The sequence below is a fragment of the Rhinopithecus bieti genome, unplaced genomic scaffold (assembly GCF_001698545.2).
Source record: "Rhinopithecus bieti isolate Rb0 unplaced genomic scaffold, ASM169854v2 scaffold_17861, whole genome shotgun sequence".
Classification (NCBI taxonomy): Eukaryota; Metazoa; Chordata; class Mammalia; order Primates; family Cercopithecidae; genus Rhinopithecus; species Rhinopithecus bieti.
The window spans coordinates 4,489,926-4,507,699 of NW_016809830.1; the positions used below are offsets into that span (position 1 = coordinate 4,489,926).

A 17,774-nucleotide genomic window follows, 5' to 3' on the forward strand; every position below is an offset into this window, starting at 1 on the left:
AGATCGATCGAGACCATCCTGGCCAACATGGTGAAACCCTGTATCTACTAAAAATACAAAAAAAAAAAAAAAAAAAAAAAAAAATTAGCCAGGGATGGGGGCAAGCACCCGTAACCCCAGCTACCCAGGAGGCTGAGGTAAGAGAATTGCTTGAACCTGGGAGGCAGAGGTTGCAGTGAGCTGAGATTGCACCACTGCACTCCAGCCTGGGTAACAGAGCAAGATTCTGTCTCAAAAATTAAATTAAATTAAATTAAATTTTTAAAAAATTAGCTGGGCATGGTGGTGCACACCTGTAATCCCAGCTACTCAGGAGGCTGAGGCATGAGAATTGTTTGAGCCCAGGAGGTAGAGGTTGCAGTGAGCTGAGATCATACTATTGCACTCCAGCCTGGGCAACATAGCAGGACTCCATCTCTGAAAATAAATAAATAAATAAATAAAGTAAGTCCAAGACAAAGTACCCTTCACTTTTCCCTCTGCTTTTCTCAAGCAGAAGGAATTTCTCACCATGGCCACCACAACTGGGAATGTACTGGGTTACACCGAAAGCCAGGACATCTCAGCCTCAATTGAGGCCCGCAGCCTTGGATATTAACTGGGTATTGCTACTGATTATTCAGGGCTGAAGGGCTCTTTCATCAGCAGGTGATGGACTGCTAGAGCCAGGTCCTTGCCCTGCAAGGCAGCAGACTCCCTTCTGATCCAGGATGTATCTAGAAATGTTGTCTGGGAGCTAGGGCCTGAAATAGCCTCAGGACTCTGCCTGGTGCTCTATCCTACTGTGACTGAGCTGGTATCCAAGATGTAAGACAAGGTTATCTTTACTCTTTCCTCTCATCCACTCAAGCAGAAGGAAGAGGTCTTTTTTGGAGCAGTGAGATTGGCAGGGAGTGGCTGCATAAGCGTTCCACTGGCTGCTCTGGCTGGTGTCTCAGTAGTAGGTCATGTGCCTGCTAAGTCAACTGCTCCAAGTCCAGCTCAGCACTAGGACTTGCCTAAGAGTTGTAGTTCATGTTGGCCTACACTGCCTTTCAAGTTTATTTAGAGCCCCAGAGAACTTTGGCCCTCGGTGACGAGGCTTGCGAGAATTCAAGTTCTGACCAAGGTACAGGAGATTCCCCTCTGGCTAGGGCTGGTCTAAATGCTCCCTCTATGGTCTGGCACCAGCTGAGTTCAGCCTGTTTTTGCTTTCTACTGTCTGTAATAGTGCAGCACAGAGTTCAGTGCAAAGCCTGGTGCTGGGGTTGGGGGAGGGGTGGCATTGGCAATTCAAGACTATCTTTCCTACCCTCTTCAGTCCTTTTTCAACAATATAAAGTTAAAACCAGGTGCTGTGAGTGCCTGATGTTTTGGTTCTTTTAAAGGTGCTTTTTTATTTGTAGAAAGTTGTTACATTGGATGTTTCTATGGGAGTTACAATTAGTGCAAGCTTGTATTTGGCCATCTTGCTCCTCTCCATGTTCGCTATATATATAAGCCAATAGAGGGAAGGAGTGGAATCACAAACATTGCTTTAAAACAGTAATACATGTAAATGAATCCAATTAGAAAAGGGTCCAGAATGAAAATGAAGTTTTCCTTCCTGCCTCTTCTGCCCCTCAGTCATGCAGTTTCCTTTCCAAAAAAATACTGCTGGACTGGGCACGGTGGCTCACACCTGTAATCCCAGCACTCTGGGAGGACAAGGCAGGAGGATAGCTTGAGGGCAGCAGTTCAAGTTCAGCCTGGTCTGCAAAGCAAGACCTCATATTTACAAAAAGTTTTAAAAATTCGGTACAGTGGCATGCACTTTTGTCTCAGCTACTCCAGAAGTTGAGGTGGGAGGATCGCTTGAGTCCAGGAGTTCAGAGGCTGCAGTGAGCTGTGAGCATGCCACTTGCCACTGCACTCCAGCCCAGGTGCCACAATGAGACTTTGTCTTCTAAAAAAATAACAAAAAGAAACTACGGTTACCAGTTTCTCAAAATATATCCTTCCAGAGAGATACACATGCTTGTATGCACAAAGAATGCTTACAAACTTGTTTCCTTATATGCCCATACACATATGCAGAAACATAGATGTGCATATGTGTGTACACATATGCATTCATATCGTGTATGAATTCTGTGCATAACATAGCTGAAAGCACAAGATGGTAGATACCCTTATGCTTTTGCCTCTTAACAGTGTAATTTGGAGGTCATTCCTATCATATTTATGGGGTCACCTCATCCTTTTTTTGAGGACTGCATAGGCTTTTATTGTAATCGTGTTTAACTGGCTACTCCCAGTAGGCATTTGTGTTGTTTCTAGTCTTTCTGATAAATAGGGCTGCATTGAAAAGCCCTGCAGTAGGTATGTGGGGGATATTTCCTAGAAGTGCGATTGTTCGCTCAGTGCATATGTGTGTGTTAAATTTTGAGATCTGGCCAAATTGCTCTCCATAAAGATTACCTCAGAGCATCTGTTTCTCTGCTCTCTTTTCAACCTAGAATGTCATCCCAATCATTACCATGTGCCAATATTTTGCTATTATAGGATAAAAACTACTATCTCCGTGAAGAATTGCATTTCTCTTTTAGGAACCCGAGTATCTTCTTACAGGTTTAAGAGCCATTTGAGGCCAGGTGTGGTGGCTCATGTCCTTTATCCCAGCACTTTGGGAGGCTGAGGTGGGCAGATCACCTGAGGTTAGGAGTTCAAGAGCAGTCTGGCCAACATGATGAAACCAGGTCTCTACTAAAAATGCAGAAATAGGCCGGGCGCGGTGGCTCACGCCTGTAATCCCAGCACTTCAGGAGGCCGAGGTGGGCGGATCACGAGGTCAGGAGATCAAGACCATCCTGGCTAACATGGTGAAACCCCCTCCTACTAAAAATAAAAAAAGTTAGCCAGGCGTGGTGGCGGGTGCCTGTAGTCTCAGCTACTCGGGAGGCTGAGGTAGGAGAATGGCATGAACCTGGGAGATGGAGGTTGCAGTGAGACTCTGTCTCAAAAAAAAACCGGCCACTGCACTCCAGCCCGGGCAACAGAGCGAGACTCCCGTCTCAAAAAAAAAAAAAAAAAAAATGCAGAAATTAGCCAGGCGTGATGGCAGGCACCTGTAATCCCAGCTACTCGGGAGACTGAGGCAGGAGAATCTCTTGCACCCGGGAGTCAGAGGTTGCAGTGAGCTGAGGTTGCATCATTGCACTCCAGCCTCGGCGAAAGCAGCATTTGAATTTCCCTTTGTATGAACTGTCTTTTCATGTCCTTTACCCATTCTCTCTTCATTTATTTCTATTGTTTTTTTTTTTCTTCTTTTGATGTTAGACTTTTTATCTTCTTGTTTTCCTTGTTTGCTGCAGTGTGTACCAACCAGTGCAGCTTCTTGGTTGTTGGTAGGTCTGTAAGCAAGCATTTGGTGCCAGCACAGAGAAGACGAGGGGAGGGCTGCACTCATCTGCTCTTCCAGATGGAAGTGATCAAAGGACGTGGTGATCATGGGAACACTCTGGAGAGCACGTAGCCACATTTAAATATATTGACAACACAACCATTTAGTAGACTCGGGATGACTTTGAGCCACATGTCACGTGGCAGCTGTTAAAATCATCTCTGTACATGTACATGGATGGTTTTGATGACACACCCTTGTTAGCTTTGTAGCTTTTAGCTAAAGGGCCATATGGTGAAAGTGCATTTTTTGCTGGTACATTTCTTATTTCTTCTCTTTTCTTTGTCAATATATCCATTCTAGAAAATGAGATGAGCCAGGCACAGTATGGTGCATGCCTGTAATCCCAGCTGCTCTGAAGGCTGAGGCAGGAGGATCACTTGAGCCCAGGAATTTGAGGCCAGCATAGGCACTGTGCAACATAGTGAGACTCCATCTCTTAAAAAAAAAAAAAGGAGAAGAAAAGAACAGAAAAAGAAAAAGTGGCCAGGCATGGTGGCTCAAGCCTGTAATCCCAGCACTTTGGAAGGCCGAGGCAGGTGGACCACCTGAGGTCAGGAGTGTGAGACCAGCCTGATCAATATGGTGAAACCCCATCTCTACTAAAAATACAAAAATTAGCCAGTCATGGTGGTGTGCGCCTACAGTCCCAGCTACTGGGAAGGCTGAGATAGGAGAATTGCTTGAACCTGGGAGACAGAGGCTGTGGTGAGCTGAGATCACGCCACTGCACTCCACCCTGGACAACAGAGCAAGACTCCGTCTCAAAAAAGAAAAGAAAAGAAAAGAAAAGAAAAGAACAAAGAAAAAGAAAGAAGGACAAAAAAGAAAATGGGGCAAGATGCCTATTTTTTCTGTAAATTATTTTTGTAGTCCAAGTGTCCAGTAAAGTTCTCTGTTCCAAGCAGACACTTAAAATAAATGTTTGCTCAAAAAGGTCAATTCCTCTGCGTGCTGTTTTGTTGCCCTTCCAAAAGGCATGTGCGTCAGTGCAACGCTTCTTGACTCATGTTAACAAGTGATCTATGATTTTTTAAAAAGTGCCTGTGATTATATTAATTTTGGAAAAGCTATTTTACATATTAAAGCATCTTGAAACATTTAACTTATAAAATACAATCAGTTTATTTGCTACAGGACTTCTCACAGCCTTTAATGTACCAGCAAATCCATTGAACTTCCAAGAGAGGGTTGCAAGGTGCTGTCTTCTGCAAGTGTGTTTGTCCACAGAACTCTGTTTTCATACTTTCATGGTATCTCATTGAAATACAGCTCAAGCAATTAGTCTAAACTCATAGATGAATCAGGAGTAGACATCAATTTTTTTGTCCCCTGATTTGTCTGAATTAGGCCAAACAAAGATCTTTAACTGGAAATAGGGTTATTGATTACTTGACTGCAGTCAGATTTCTAAAATTGAGTAAAAACATGTTTGTGGTTCAATTGCAGACAAAGACATACTGGTTACTTTCTCCAGGCTCCCCACAGTATTGGCAGAAGTGTAAAATTAAGAGATCAAGGTCATTTCTGGTAACCCCTCACTGCTCCTACTCGAGGTCAGATGCCACCCTCTCTGTCTGAATCATCCAAATCAAAATTGGCCAGGGATGAGGGTATAGTGCTGGGACCAATCAGAGCCACCACCAGCTTGATGGCTTAATTATGAAGCAAATTTACAGAGCCACAAGGGGGATGGACCAGAGGCGGGGTGGGAAAGCTCTTTATGTCCAGCTCCGTAACAGGGCAGTTTCTTCTTTCTGGTTGAGTATTTCTAAAATTGACTTTTTAAAAATCCCTTATTGGCCTTTTCTGTCTTCTTGAAGAATCTTGTCTATTGTTCTTCTCAGCCTTCCTGAAATTTGGAACAGTGGTTCTGAACAGTGTTCTAGAACACTGGTGGCTGGGATGTGTCACAAGTCATCTGTGAGCTAAAGTAAACCATGAAAAGTGCATGCATCTGCAAATTGCCACCAAATAGAATGGATTCAAGAGTACCTTATATAAGATCTTATCTACCTACTTTGAGATCTCCTTTTTGAGTGGAATGCACTGCTCTGATTGCATACATGATTACAGTGCTTATGAGTGGCTTTATATTTCCATTTTTATTTTCCCTTTTGATAAGATTGCACTTGAGCTACAAAGATACCAGGAACATTTTCATTTGTAATAACACAACTGTTATGATTACCCGATGAAAGGCAGCCAAAATGATGCGAGAAAAATGTTCAATAGTGATATTGTGGCTTTAAAAAAGCAATCAGGTTAATTATTTGCATTCCTCAATAGTCTACACTTGTTACTTTCTTTTCTTTTTTTTTTTTTTTTTTGAGACAAAGTCTCCCTCTGTCACCCAGGCTGGAGTGCAGCGGCACTATCTCGGCTCACTGCAACCTCTGCCTCCCAGGTTCAAGAGATTCTCCTGCCTCAGCCTCCCAAGTAGCTGGGATTACAGGCATGCACCACCACGCCCCACTAATTTTTTGTGTTTTTAGTAGAGATGGGTTTCACTGTGTTGGCCAGGCTGGTTTTGAATGCCTGACCTCAAGTGATCCACCCTCCTCGGCCTCCCAAAGTGCTAGGATTACAGGTGTGAGCCACCGTGCTTGGCCTACACTTGTTACTCTTGCCATATTGTCTATATTTCCTTTGGAGTAGGAGTCTAGAAAATACATCATTTTGCTGGGCACAGTGGCTCACACCTGTAATCCCTGGCTCATGCCTGTAATCCCAGCACTTTGGGAGGCCAAGGCGGGCGGATCACCAGGTTAGAAGTTCGAGACCAGACTGGCCAATATGGTGAAACCCCGTCTCCACTAAAAATACAAAAATTAGCCAGGTGTGGTGGCAGGCGCCTGTAATCCCAGCTACTCAGGAGGCTGAGGCAGAAGAATCAGTTGAACCCAGGAGGCAGAGGTTGTGGTGAGCTGAGATCACACACTGCACTCCAGTCTGGGTGACAGAGTGAGACTGTCTCAAAGGGGAAAAAAAAAAAGGATAATACATTATTTTAAAAGTGAAATATACTATTTTCAGAAGTACATACTTTTATTATTATAGTTGTTAAGACTGATATTTTTGTAATTTTTTACTTTCAAGTGTCTTTGAATATATTCCTATCTCCACAAATAGTTGTGTCACACCCATCGTTCATTTCTCCTCACTGCCGATTTGGTGGGTATTCGTCAAAACCTAGTTCACTCCATTATGTGCGTCACTCAAGGGAGCTTCATCCAGCATGCATGTTCATGGAGAACTTGATGCCAAAGAGGTGCTTCCTCGTTTTCTTTCTTTTCTTTTCTTTTCTTTTTTTTTTTGAAACGGAGTCTTGCTCTGTTGCCCAGGCTAGAGTGCAGTGGTGCAATCTGAGTTCACTGCAACCTCCACCTCTCAGGTTCAAACAATTCTCCTGTCTCAGCCTCCTGAAGAGCTGGGATTACAGGTGCCCACCACTGCACCCGGCTAATTTTTGTATTTTTCGTAGAGACAGTGTTTCATCATCTTGGCCAGGCTGGTCTTGAACTCCTGACCTCGTGATCCACCCGCCTTGGCCTCCCAAAGTGCTGGGATTACAGGCGTGAGCCACTGTTCCCCACCTGCTTCCTCATTTTCTTCCTGATTTATAGTATGCTTGCCTCAGCTTTCATAGCAGCGGCATCCCTATTCCTTCCTCTAGGCATCAAGATATCAGCAGGATTGATTTCTTCTGAGAGCTACAAGGGAGAGGTCTGTTCTAGCCCTCTCTCCTTGGCTTGCAGATGGCCATTTTCTCCCTGTGACTTCACATTGTCTTCTGTCTATCTCTGTCTCCAAATTTCCCTTTTTGTAAAGGTATCAGTCATGTTGAATTAGGGTCCTCTCTAATGACTTCACTTTCATTTGATTACATCTGCAGTGAGCAGTTTCCTCAAATAAGGTCACATTCTGAGGGATGGAGGTTTAGGACTTCAACATTTGAATCTGGGGAAGACACAATTCAACTCATAACAACATGTTAATTTGCTACTTACGAACTTCTCTCCCTTTTTTTTAAAGAATGTACATGGCAAGTCAAAGCAAATGATCGCAAGTACCACGAACAACCTCACTTTATGAACACAAAGTTCTTTTGTATTAAGGAGAGTAAATATGCGGTGAGTTGTTAACTTTCTGAATTGTTTTTATTAAAATGCAGTTTTTTCCAGTAGCTAGCATGCTTACTACCTTCTTGCTATACCTGCCTTCTATGTAACCACCTGCCTGGGGCTATTGATAATCGTTATTATTTCTATAGAATGTCATTTTTATTCATGTTTATCTTTGGGGTGCGTAGAGGGTGACTTGAAACAAAACAGAATTATGTAGATTGAAATTTTCTCTCTCTTTTTTAAATGTTAAGCTCTCTAAAAATGTTTTATGGAAGAATATACAATGACGGCACAGAAGCCTCCTGCCTGAAAGTAATGGGTTTGAAAGGAATCTCTAAAGAACTTGTCTTCCCCTTCTCTGCCTGGAATGGATTTAGAGATTTTAAACATATTTTCAACTCAGAAATACTTATTACCTTTGGAATGTGATAAAGAATGCTTAAAGATTAAACGTGAATTACAAAAATTAGCCTGACGCGGTGGCATGTGCCCATGGTCTCAGCTACTCGGGAGGCTGAGGCAGGAGAATCGCTTGAGCCCAGAAGGCAGAGATTTCAGTGAGCTGAGATTGTGCCATTGCACTCCTGCCTAGGTGACAGGAGTGAGACCCTGTCTCAATAATAATAATAATAAATATTAAGTGTGGGCTTAAATGTTGTAAGATGTGTGTTTTAGTTCCGAGGGCTTCCATAACAGAGTACCACAACTGGATGGCTTAAAACAACAGAAGTTCACTCTCTCCCGATGCAGGGATCAGAAGTCTGAAATCTCGGTGTTGGTAGGGTTGGCTCCTTCTGGAGCCTCTGCAGGAGACTCCCCTGCCTCTCCCCTGGCTTCTGGTGGCCACTGGCAATCCTTGGAGTTCCTTGGCTTACAGATGAAGTCACCCCAATCTCTGCTTCCATCTTCAAGGGGCACTCTTCCTGTGTGTGTCTGTGTGCAGCTTTCCTCTTATGGGGACCCCAGTCCGAATAAGCACCTCATTAAATTAGAGCCTGTCCTAATCACATGTGACTTCATCTTGATTATCTCTGCGAAGATCCTATTTCCAAATAAGATCCCATTCATAGGTATTAGCATTAAGACCTGAACATATCTTTTGCAGGACACAATGCAACCCACTACAGTACCTTTTGCTCTTTCTTACATAGTAGGTCTTCTGTCTCCTCACTTAAATAAAAGCGTCACTTTTCCTGGCTTTTGCCATGTTGTTGTCTACCTTTACCCTGTTTTCTAACAGTCTCCAATGGGTCAAGGAATCTGACAGCAGGATTTATTTGGTCACAGTCTGATGTATATTTCTTGTTACTGCCTCTGTCATAAGACTCCAAGCAGTCATTTTGAGGCTTGGCTGCTTGGCTAGAATTAAAAGCTTAAAATAAATCTCAGTATCTTTCTTTTCTTTTCTTTTCTTTTCTTTTCTTTTCTTTTCTTTTTTAAGGCAGAGTCTCACTCTGTCTCACAGGCTGGAGTGCAGGGGGATGATCTGCAACTTCTGCCCCTCGGGTTCAAGTGATTCTCCTGCCTCAGCCTCCCAAGTATCTGGGACTACAGGTGTGCACCACCACACCTGACTAATTTTTGTATTTTTAGTAGAGATGGGGTTTCACCATATTGGCCAGGCTGGTCTCAAACTCCTAGGCTCAAGTGATCCACCCACCTCGGTCTCCCAAAGTGCTGGGATTACAGGCATGAGCCACCGCACCCAGCCAAAATCCTCGATATCTTTCTGATAGATTATGTTCCTTTGTCACTGTAAGCTGTGGGACTTAGTGATTTTTGCAGATGTGTATACATTGTGATAAATACAGCATCATTTAGAATGACTCTTATTTTTTCCAACAGAATAATGCAATTAAAACATACAAGTACAACGTATTTACCTTTATACCAATGAATCTGTTTGAGCAATTTAAGAGAGCAGCCAATCTATATTTCCTGATTCTTCTTATCTTACAGGTAATGCCTTTTGCTATCTTAAATCTGTTTGAATTATAGTGACTCAATAACATTTAAGCTGTAGACACATATAATGCAAATAATCTTGAAAGTGTTTTATATTAGCATCAGGGATCTGTACATAAAGGAACAGTGCCTCATACACAGAACCAGCTCAATCAGTGCTACATGAACAGGGAAAGGGAGCAAATGGAAATATTATTCTAATTCTGTATTTTTAAAAATTTCATGTTATACTGATATTGGTGTTAAAACTGGTATCCCTGAAGTGAATAAAACTAAAATCCAGCCAGGCGCAGTGGCCTACGCCTATAATCCCCGCACTTTGGGAGGCTGAGGCGAGCAGATCACCTCAGGTGAGGAGTTTGAGGCCAGCCTGGCCAACATGGTGAAGCCCCATGTCTACAAAAATACAAAAATTAGCAGGGCATGATGGCGGGTGCCTGTAATCCTAGCTACTTGGCAGGCTGAGGTGGGAGAATCACTTGAAGCTGGGAGGCGGTGGTTGCAGTGAGCCGAGATCATGCCATTGCATTCCACCCTGGGCCACAGAGAGAGACTCCATCTCAAAAAAAAAAAAAAGAAAAAAAAGAAAAAAAAAAGGCTGGACGTGGTGACTCACACCTGCAATCTCAACACTTTGGGAGGCCGAAGAGGGTGGATCACCTGAAGTCAGTAGCTCGAGACCAGCCTGGCTAACATGGTGAAACCCCGTTTCTACTAAAAATACGAAAAATTAGCCAGGCATGATGGTGTGCGCCTGTAATCCCAGCTACTCAGGAGGCTGAGGCAAGAGAATCGCTTGAACCCAGGAGGCGGAGATTGCAGTGAGCTGAGATCCCACCATTGCACTCCAGCTTGGACAGCAAGAGCTAAACTCCATCTCAAAAAAATGAAATCAAATCCTTACTTTGTAAAATTATTTGCACCTTAACGTTAAACCTATTTTTGTGCTTGTCTTTTATTATTGTATTTACATGCTGAATTTCCCCCCAAAAAGATCGTTAATTTTTTATTAAAATTTTGGTCATAAATTTCAGTAAGTTATTTTTGTGAACTGTTTTACATTTTAAAAGGCCTACTTAAAAAATTTTTTTTCCTAATTGTGGCAAAGGATCCAGTTATCCAGAGAGCATGAGTTTAACTGTGCAAGAACTGTTGCTGTAATCGAGGGAACTCCACACACACTAGTTAGCGCCAGAATCAACCTTTAGTGTCTGCCGTGCAGATTACAAAGCTCAAGCTCAGAATATACACCTGGTTTCACCAGACTTTTTTTTTTTTTCGTTCTTGTTGCCCAGGCTGGAGTGCGGTGGCACCATCTTGGCTCACTGCAACCTCCTCCTCCTTCTCTTGGGTTCAAGTGATTCTCCTGCCTCAGCCCCCCGAGTAGCTGGGATCACAGTTGCCTGCCACCACGTCCAGCTAATTTTTGTATTTTTAGTAGAGATAGGGTTTCACTATGTTGACCAGGCTGGTCTCAGACTCCTGACTTCAGTTAATCCACCCACCTCAGCCTCCCCAAGTGCTGGGATTACAGGCATGAGCCACTGCGGCCAGCACTTTATCAGATTCTTTACAGCAAGCGTTGGATTTGGAAAACTTATACCTGCCGGGATTGACCCTCTAAGATTTTATGAAAATGGGGTAGAATGTGTGTCTAGGTGGGAATGGAGGATGCGTGGAGAGGAGGGAAAAAGAAGAGGCGATGCTAAGGAGAAATGGATACGCAATGATTTAGGAAACTGAAAGACCTGCAAGTCAGTAGTAAAGGATGGCCCTGTTATCAAAGGAGATGCTTAGACAGGTGTGTGTCGAGGTTAGCACTGCAAACTCTAAGGTGCAGCTCTATAGGAAGTAGGCCATTTTCCCTTACTTCCTTCTAGCAGGGGAGAGGAGTTTCACATATTCACCATGATGGGGGAAGAAGGATCTTTCTGTCTTCCAACTGCAGTTATCTTCTCTTTTTTTTTTGAAATGGACTTTCACTTTTGTTGTCAAGGCTGGAGTGCAATGGTGTGATCTCAGCTCACCACAGCCGCTGCCTCCCAGGTTCAAGCCATTCTTCTGCCTCAGCCTCCTGAGTAGCTGGAATTACACAGGCATGCGCCACCACACCTGGCTAATTTTGTATTTTTAGTAGAGACGGGGTTTCTCTATGTTGGTCAGGCTGGTCTCAAACTTCCAACCTCAGGTGATCTGCCCACCTCGGCCTCCCAAAGTGTTGGGATTATAGGCGTGAACCACCCCACCTGGCCCAGTTATCTCCTCTTAATGTCAGCAATCCAAATTAGGATAACAGTAATAGCCGTAGGTAGCTTCTTAACTTGTGTTGTCATTACACTTAATTCTTCTAGTCTAGAAGGTCAGGCCTGGCATGACCTCCATTTTGCAGAGAAGAGCTGAGGCCTAGTAAGCTAAAGTAACTTGCTCAAAGTCCCATAAGCCATAAATGGTAAAGCTGACTAAGCCTTGGATCTAGGAGTTGACTTCAAAGCCTGTCATTTTAACCACTACATTATATAGCCCACTGATCAGGAGGATGGTTATGAAATAACTTTATTAAACTTGTGTCCCAATCTTTATTCAAACTTAGAGGCTGTCTTGATGGAGGTAGGGCTTCTTGCAAGGCCATCTCACTTTCTTGGATAGGCCAATAGTGATGATCATGAAGGAAGCACTTTCTTCTAATGCCCTCAGAGATGCTCTCCCTAATCCCTCACTTTCAGAGGCAGCTAGTACCTCCTGCCATCTTTGCCTCTAACATGGGATCCTCAGAAACCACTGGCTGAGAAACCTGCAGTGCAGAACCTACTATGCATGCATTCCTTAAAAGTTAAGATGACTTTGGCCAGGCATGGTGGCTCACACCTGTAATCCCAGCACTTTGGGAGGCTAAGGCAGGAAGATTGCCTGAGGTCAGGAGTTCGAGACCAACCTGGCCAACATGGTGAAAACCCATCTCTACTAAAAATACAAAAAAATTAGCCGGGTGTGGTGGCACACACCTATAATCCCAGCTGCTCAGGAGGCTGAGGAAGGATAATCACTTGAACCTGGGAGGTAGAGGTTTTAGTGAGCCAAAATTGTGCCACTACACTCCAGCCTGGGTGACAGAGGGAGACTCCATCTCAAAAAAAAAAAGTTAAGACGAGACTTCTCCTTTGCCACTCCTACCCCCTCACCCCCAGTTAAATATGATTTTCACAAAATATTTAGAGCAACTCTCTTTTAGGTATCATGATACAAAACTCCCTTGGTGTCCAGTTAAGGTCGCAATGAGATGATTTCAGGAGCCACTGCCCTCTAGGCTCTGTTCCAGGTGTCCAGAAGCTAGAGAGAACCACTAGAAGGAGGTTGTCCAGATGCTTAAAGAGCCTTTCCTACACACTCTGCAGGATGTAGACTTACGTGATGACGGAGATGAGACTTGGAATTAGCAAGCTTAGAATTAGCAATAAGTTACCTGTAAGCTTGATATGCCTTCATGGACACACACATAAGCCGTTTTATTCTTTTAGGCAATTCCTCAAATCTCTACCCTGGCTTGGTACACCACACTAGTGCCCCTGCTTCTGGTGCTGGGGGTCACTGCAATCAAAGACCTGGTGGATGATGTGGTGAGGATTTCTCATACAACCTTCTACTCATTGCTTTGAATTGACTTTAAGTTCTCATGCCTTCCTTCTGTATTGAGACGTTTAAAACAGCATTTCCCCATCTTCCTTCTCAAGGCTCGCCATAAAATGGATAAGGAAATCAACAATAGGACGTGTGAAGTCATTAAGGATGGCAGGTACTGTGTCTTCTTTAATTAGTAACTGAGTTTCAAGGATGTAATGCACAATTCTGCCTAGAAACATATTCAGAGATAATTATTACAATGTAGAAGGCTATTAGTACATTAACTTTTTTTTTCTTTTTCGAGACAGAGTCTCACTCTGTCACCCAGGCTGGAGTGCAGTAGCGCGATCTTGGCTCACTGCAACCTCCACCTCCCAGGTTCAAGCAATTTTCCTGCCTCAGCCTCCCAAGTAGATGGGATTACAGGCGTGCACCACCACACTCAGCTAATTTTTGTACTTTTAGTAGAGACAGGGTTTCACCATGTTGGCCAGGCTGGTCTCAAACTCCTGACCTCAAGTTATCTGCCCTCCTCAATCTCCCAAAGTGTTGGGATTACAGGCATGAGCCACCACACCTGGTCTTAAATTATCTTTTTAATGAGTATGTACCCCTTTTGTAATATATCTAATAAGGATAGTGATAAAATAGATAAAAGATGACTACTTTGGGCACTAAATTCCATAGGAAATATTCATTAAAATTGTTAACATATCAACACTTTTAAAAGTTTTAAACTATAATATTGTTTTAAAGATTTTCACATATACAAATGATATACCCAGTGGACATAATGAACCTACTATAAATAATAAAATTAATTTATTTGGAGGCAGACATCTAATCACTATATGTTTATCTGCCATTCATTTATGGCCAAAAATGACCTGGAGATTTAAAATACATTTTTAATATATGTTTATACCCTAGTTCCTGTAATGTCACAAGAATTTAGTACACAATTCTTAACTCCAGGATTTTAAAAAAAAATTGGCTTATCTTTCAATAAATGAAATTGTAGATGTTTTACATTTCAATATTTCTGAAATTTTTAAAATAGAAATTTGCATGTAAGTCTGAAATGACAAATGGATAGGCCTGCACCTTCTCGGCAGGGCTATTAGAAGGCAATTCTGAATACTGAAATATTGGAGGCAATTCTGTTAGAATTGTGACCCCACTGCAAGGGCTGCTCAAGCCATGGCCCTGCCAGACATGCACGCTAGATTTCCAAATTCAAGGCAACCCACAGCTCCTCTTTACCAGTGTAGTAGCTATGGTACAGGCTAAACATATGGGCTGGCCAGGCACGGTGGCTCACACCTGTAATCTCAGTACTTTGGGAGGCCAAGGCAGGAGGATCACTTGAGGCCAGGACTTCGAGGCCAGCCTGGCCAACTTAGCGAGACTCCTCTCTTAACAACAACAACAACAACAACAACAACCTCTTCTGCTAGTCTCATTGGGACACTTATTCTGTTTTACTGAATGAAGTGTTTCCTAATCTTAGAATTGTAAACAAAGATCTTTAAATTGTTGTGATTTTGTCTTTTGACACTTGAAAGGTAACTTTGGAACATAATTTTTTTATTTGCAAGGGAAAAAAAACCACCTAAACACATTTATAGCTTGGTATAGTCTATATTTGAATTATACAGGGTGGAAGTACAGCTGTAAGTCAGGTTATTTTCCTCAGTGTTGACACATAAAAAGTCTTGGAATTAGGCCTTAGTTACTATTTTTAGCACTTGAATTTGCAGTTCTGCCTGGAGGCTCTTGCTCAAAAAACAACTCATTACTGATCGCTGAGTTTGTGCTTTTGTCACAGTTGACTACATTAAATTAACAAACACTTATGGAGCACTTTCTGCATGTTGGAGGCAGGACAGTATCCTTGAGAAACTTACAGTTCAAGACAGAAGATGAGACACCTACACACATCATTCTAATAAAATCCATATCAGAATAAAAAACGATAAAAACAAAATGCTCTGACAGTTCAGGGAAGGCAAAAGTCACTTTAGCAAGGGAATGTGGGGAAAGATGTCAAGACTGAGCAAAGCCCTGAAGATGATGTGCTAGGGAGGCTGAAGGAGTTGTATAAACACAAGTTGTGCTGACAACACAAATCTCCATTAGACAACTGACCATAATCCAATTTGTGTGTAGCCTCGGGGCCTTAAAGGGAATGCAGTGTCTTTGCCAGTTAAGCCTTTATAATTAAGAAGTTAACAGGCCAGGTGAGGTGGCTCATGCCTATAATCCCAGCACTTTGGGAGGCCCAGCTCTGTTGATCACCTGAGGTCAGGAGTTCGAGACCAGCCTGGCCAACATGGTAAAAACCCATCTCTACTAAAAATACAAAAATTAGTCGGGCGTGGTGGCACGTGCCTGTAGTTGCAGCTACTCAGGAGGCTGAGGCAGGAAAATCTCTTGAACCCCAGAAGGCAGAAGTTGCAGTGAGCTGAGATCGTGCCACTGCACTCTAGCCTGGGAAACGGAGCGAGACTCTGTCTCAATAAAAAATAATAATAATAATTAATAATTAAATAATAAAGATAATTTAAACAGTAGAGAGTAGGCAAGCTCTGAAGCCCCCACGAAGACTCTGGCAGGCCCACGTGGGTGCCATAACGTAGGTGCTCCTGTCCTGGGACCAGCACGGAGCAAGTGATGGGTCACTGAGAAGGAACACAGCAGGGAGGCGAGTTGGACATAAGCAACAACAAAAGGCGGTGGCAATTCCCTGCCACGAACATAAGTGGCCCCCATAAACTCTTCCTTACATGACCTAGAGGGAAAGAGCATATCAAGTCATCATCATTGCTTCCTTCAGAGGTCAATACGATTTTCATGCCCACTTAATATGTCTACGTCATTGAAAAGCAAAATTTTATCATTTTCTCTGTGACTTACACATTTTCCAGAATCTGTAACATCCAGAAAGAATAGTAATTCCCTTGCCTGTAACTTAAAATTTCAATAAATCCTCATTATTTTTAATCCTTAGGTTCAAAGTTGCCAAATGGAAAGACATTCAAGTTGGAGACGTCATTCGTCTGAAAAAAAATGATTTTGTTCCAGTAAGTGACCAACTTCTGCTTCTCTTGTTCCTTGTTCTCCCCCAGCCCCTGCGCTCGGCTTCTCCCTCAGGGTCTCGGTGTTATTGGTGTGTTTTCTTTTGGACAGGCTGACATTCTCCTGCTGTCTAGCTCTGAGCCGAACAGCCTCTGCTATGTGGAAACAGCAGAACTGGATGGGTAAGTGTGTCTCGATGGGCCTCATTTAAAGCTGGTCTTTGAAGGCACATTCATTCCATTGAAATCGGAGCATTCTGGACCAGAGGGATTGATATCTGGCCTTGCCTCTGCCACCTGCTGCCTGTCCCTACCGATCTCACCTTTGCCCCTCTGTGAAGCAGAGCTCTAACTACCTGCCTTTCACCACCTCTCAGGGAAGGTAAAAGATCAGAAAGGCGCATATCTGTCTGAGCCCTTTATCAACTGCTGAGCAGTGTCCAGACAGATATGAATAATACTGAGGTTATTATCTGTGTCAGAGAAAGGAACAGATTTTTAAAGTCTTTACCAATAGGCAATTTATTTATTTATTTTTGAGACAGAGTCTCACTCTGTTGTGCAGGTTGGAGTGTAGTGGAGCTATCTCAGCTCACTGCAACCTCCACACCCACTAGGTTTAAACAATTCTCCTGCCTCAGCCTCTTGAGTAACTGAGATTACAGGCGCCAGCCCCAACACCCAGCTAATTTTTGTGTTTTTAGTAGAGATGGGGTTTCACCATGTTAGCCAGGCTGGTCTCAATCTCCTGATCTCAAGTGATCTGCCCGTCTCGGCCTGCCAAAGTGCTGGGATTACAGGGGTGAGCCACTGCACCTGGCCTCAATAGGCAATTCTGAATTCTTCTTGTGTTGGTTTTGGTTACTATGCTATCATTTAAAAGATAATGAAGTTCTGTTTTTGACCAGTTTTCTGACCAGTTTTCAAGGCATTTATTGAGTGCTCACGAGGTTGCAGGCACTTTACATATTAGCTCATTTAATCCTCTAAATGACCATGTGAGATGAATATTACTGGTCTGTATTACCCATGAGGAATCGGAGGCCCAGGGAGGTGCAGCAGCCTGCCCAAGGTCACACAGTGAGTGGTAGAGTTGGGACATTGCTCCCTCTGCTCCTCGTGCCTCATGCTCCAGATATGCATACACTGCTTTACAGAGAGCCGAAATCATGAGACTGAAAACTAGGGCTGGCCGGGTGCGGTGGCTCACACCTGTTATCCCAGCACTTTGGGAGGCTGAGGCGGGCAGATCACGAGGTCAGGAGATGGAGATCATCCTGGCTAACACGCTGAAACCCCGTCTCTACTAAAAATACAAAAAATTAGCCAGGCGGGGTGGCGGGCGCCTGTAGTGCCAGCTACTCTGGAGGCTGAGGCAGGAGAATGGCGTGAACACGGGAGGCGGAGCTTGCAGTGAGCCGAGATCGTGCCACTGCACTCCAGCCTCGGCGACAGAGAGAGACTTGTCTCAATTTAAAAAAAAAAAAAAGAGAAAACTAGGGCTGTCTTTGCTTCATAGATCAATTGACTGTTGGAAATCTATCACACTTTTTTTTTTTTTTTTTT

The 17,774-nt window shown here is 43.3% G+C and overlaps 1 protein-coding gene across 1 annotated transcript in view; it reads left to right on the plus strand.

Moving 5' to 3' along the window:
- ATP8B1 (ATPase phospholipid transporting 8B1) overlaps window positions 1-17,774 on the plus strand; it is a 162,555-nt gene that overhangs the window by 87,063 nt on the left and 57,718 nt on the right. The window contains 6 exon segments of the mRNA XM_017890450.1: window positions 7,457-7,554; window positions 9,394-9,507; window positions 13,029-13,127; window positions 13,242-13,303; window positions 16,142-16,214; window positions 16,321-16,391. Coding sequence (XP_017745939.1) covers window positions 7,457-7,554; window positions 9,394-9,507; window positions 13,029-13,127; window positions 13,242-13,303; window positions 16,142-16,214; window positions 16,321-16,391 — 517 coding nt within the window.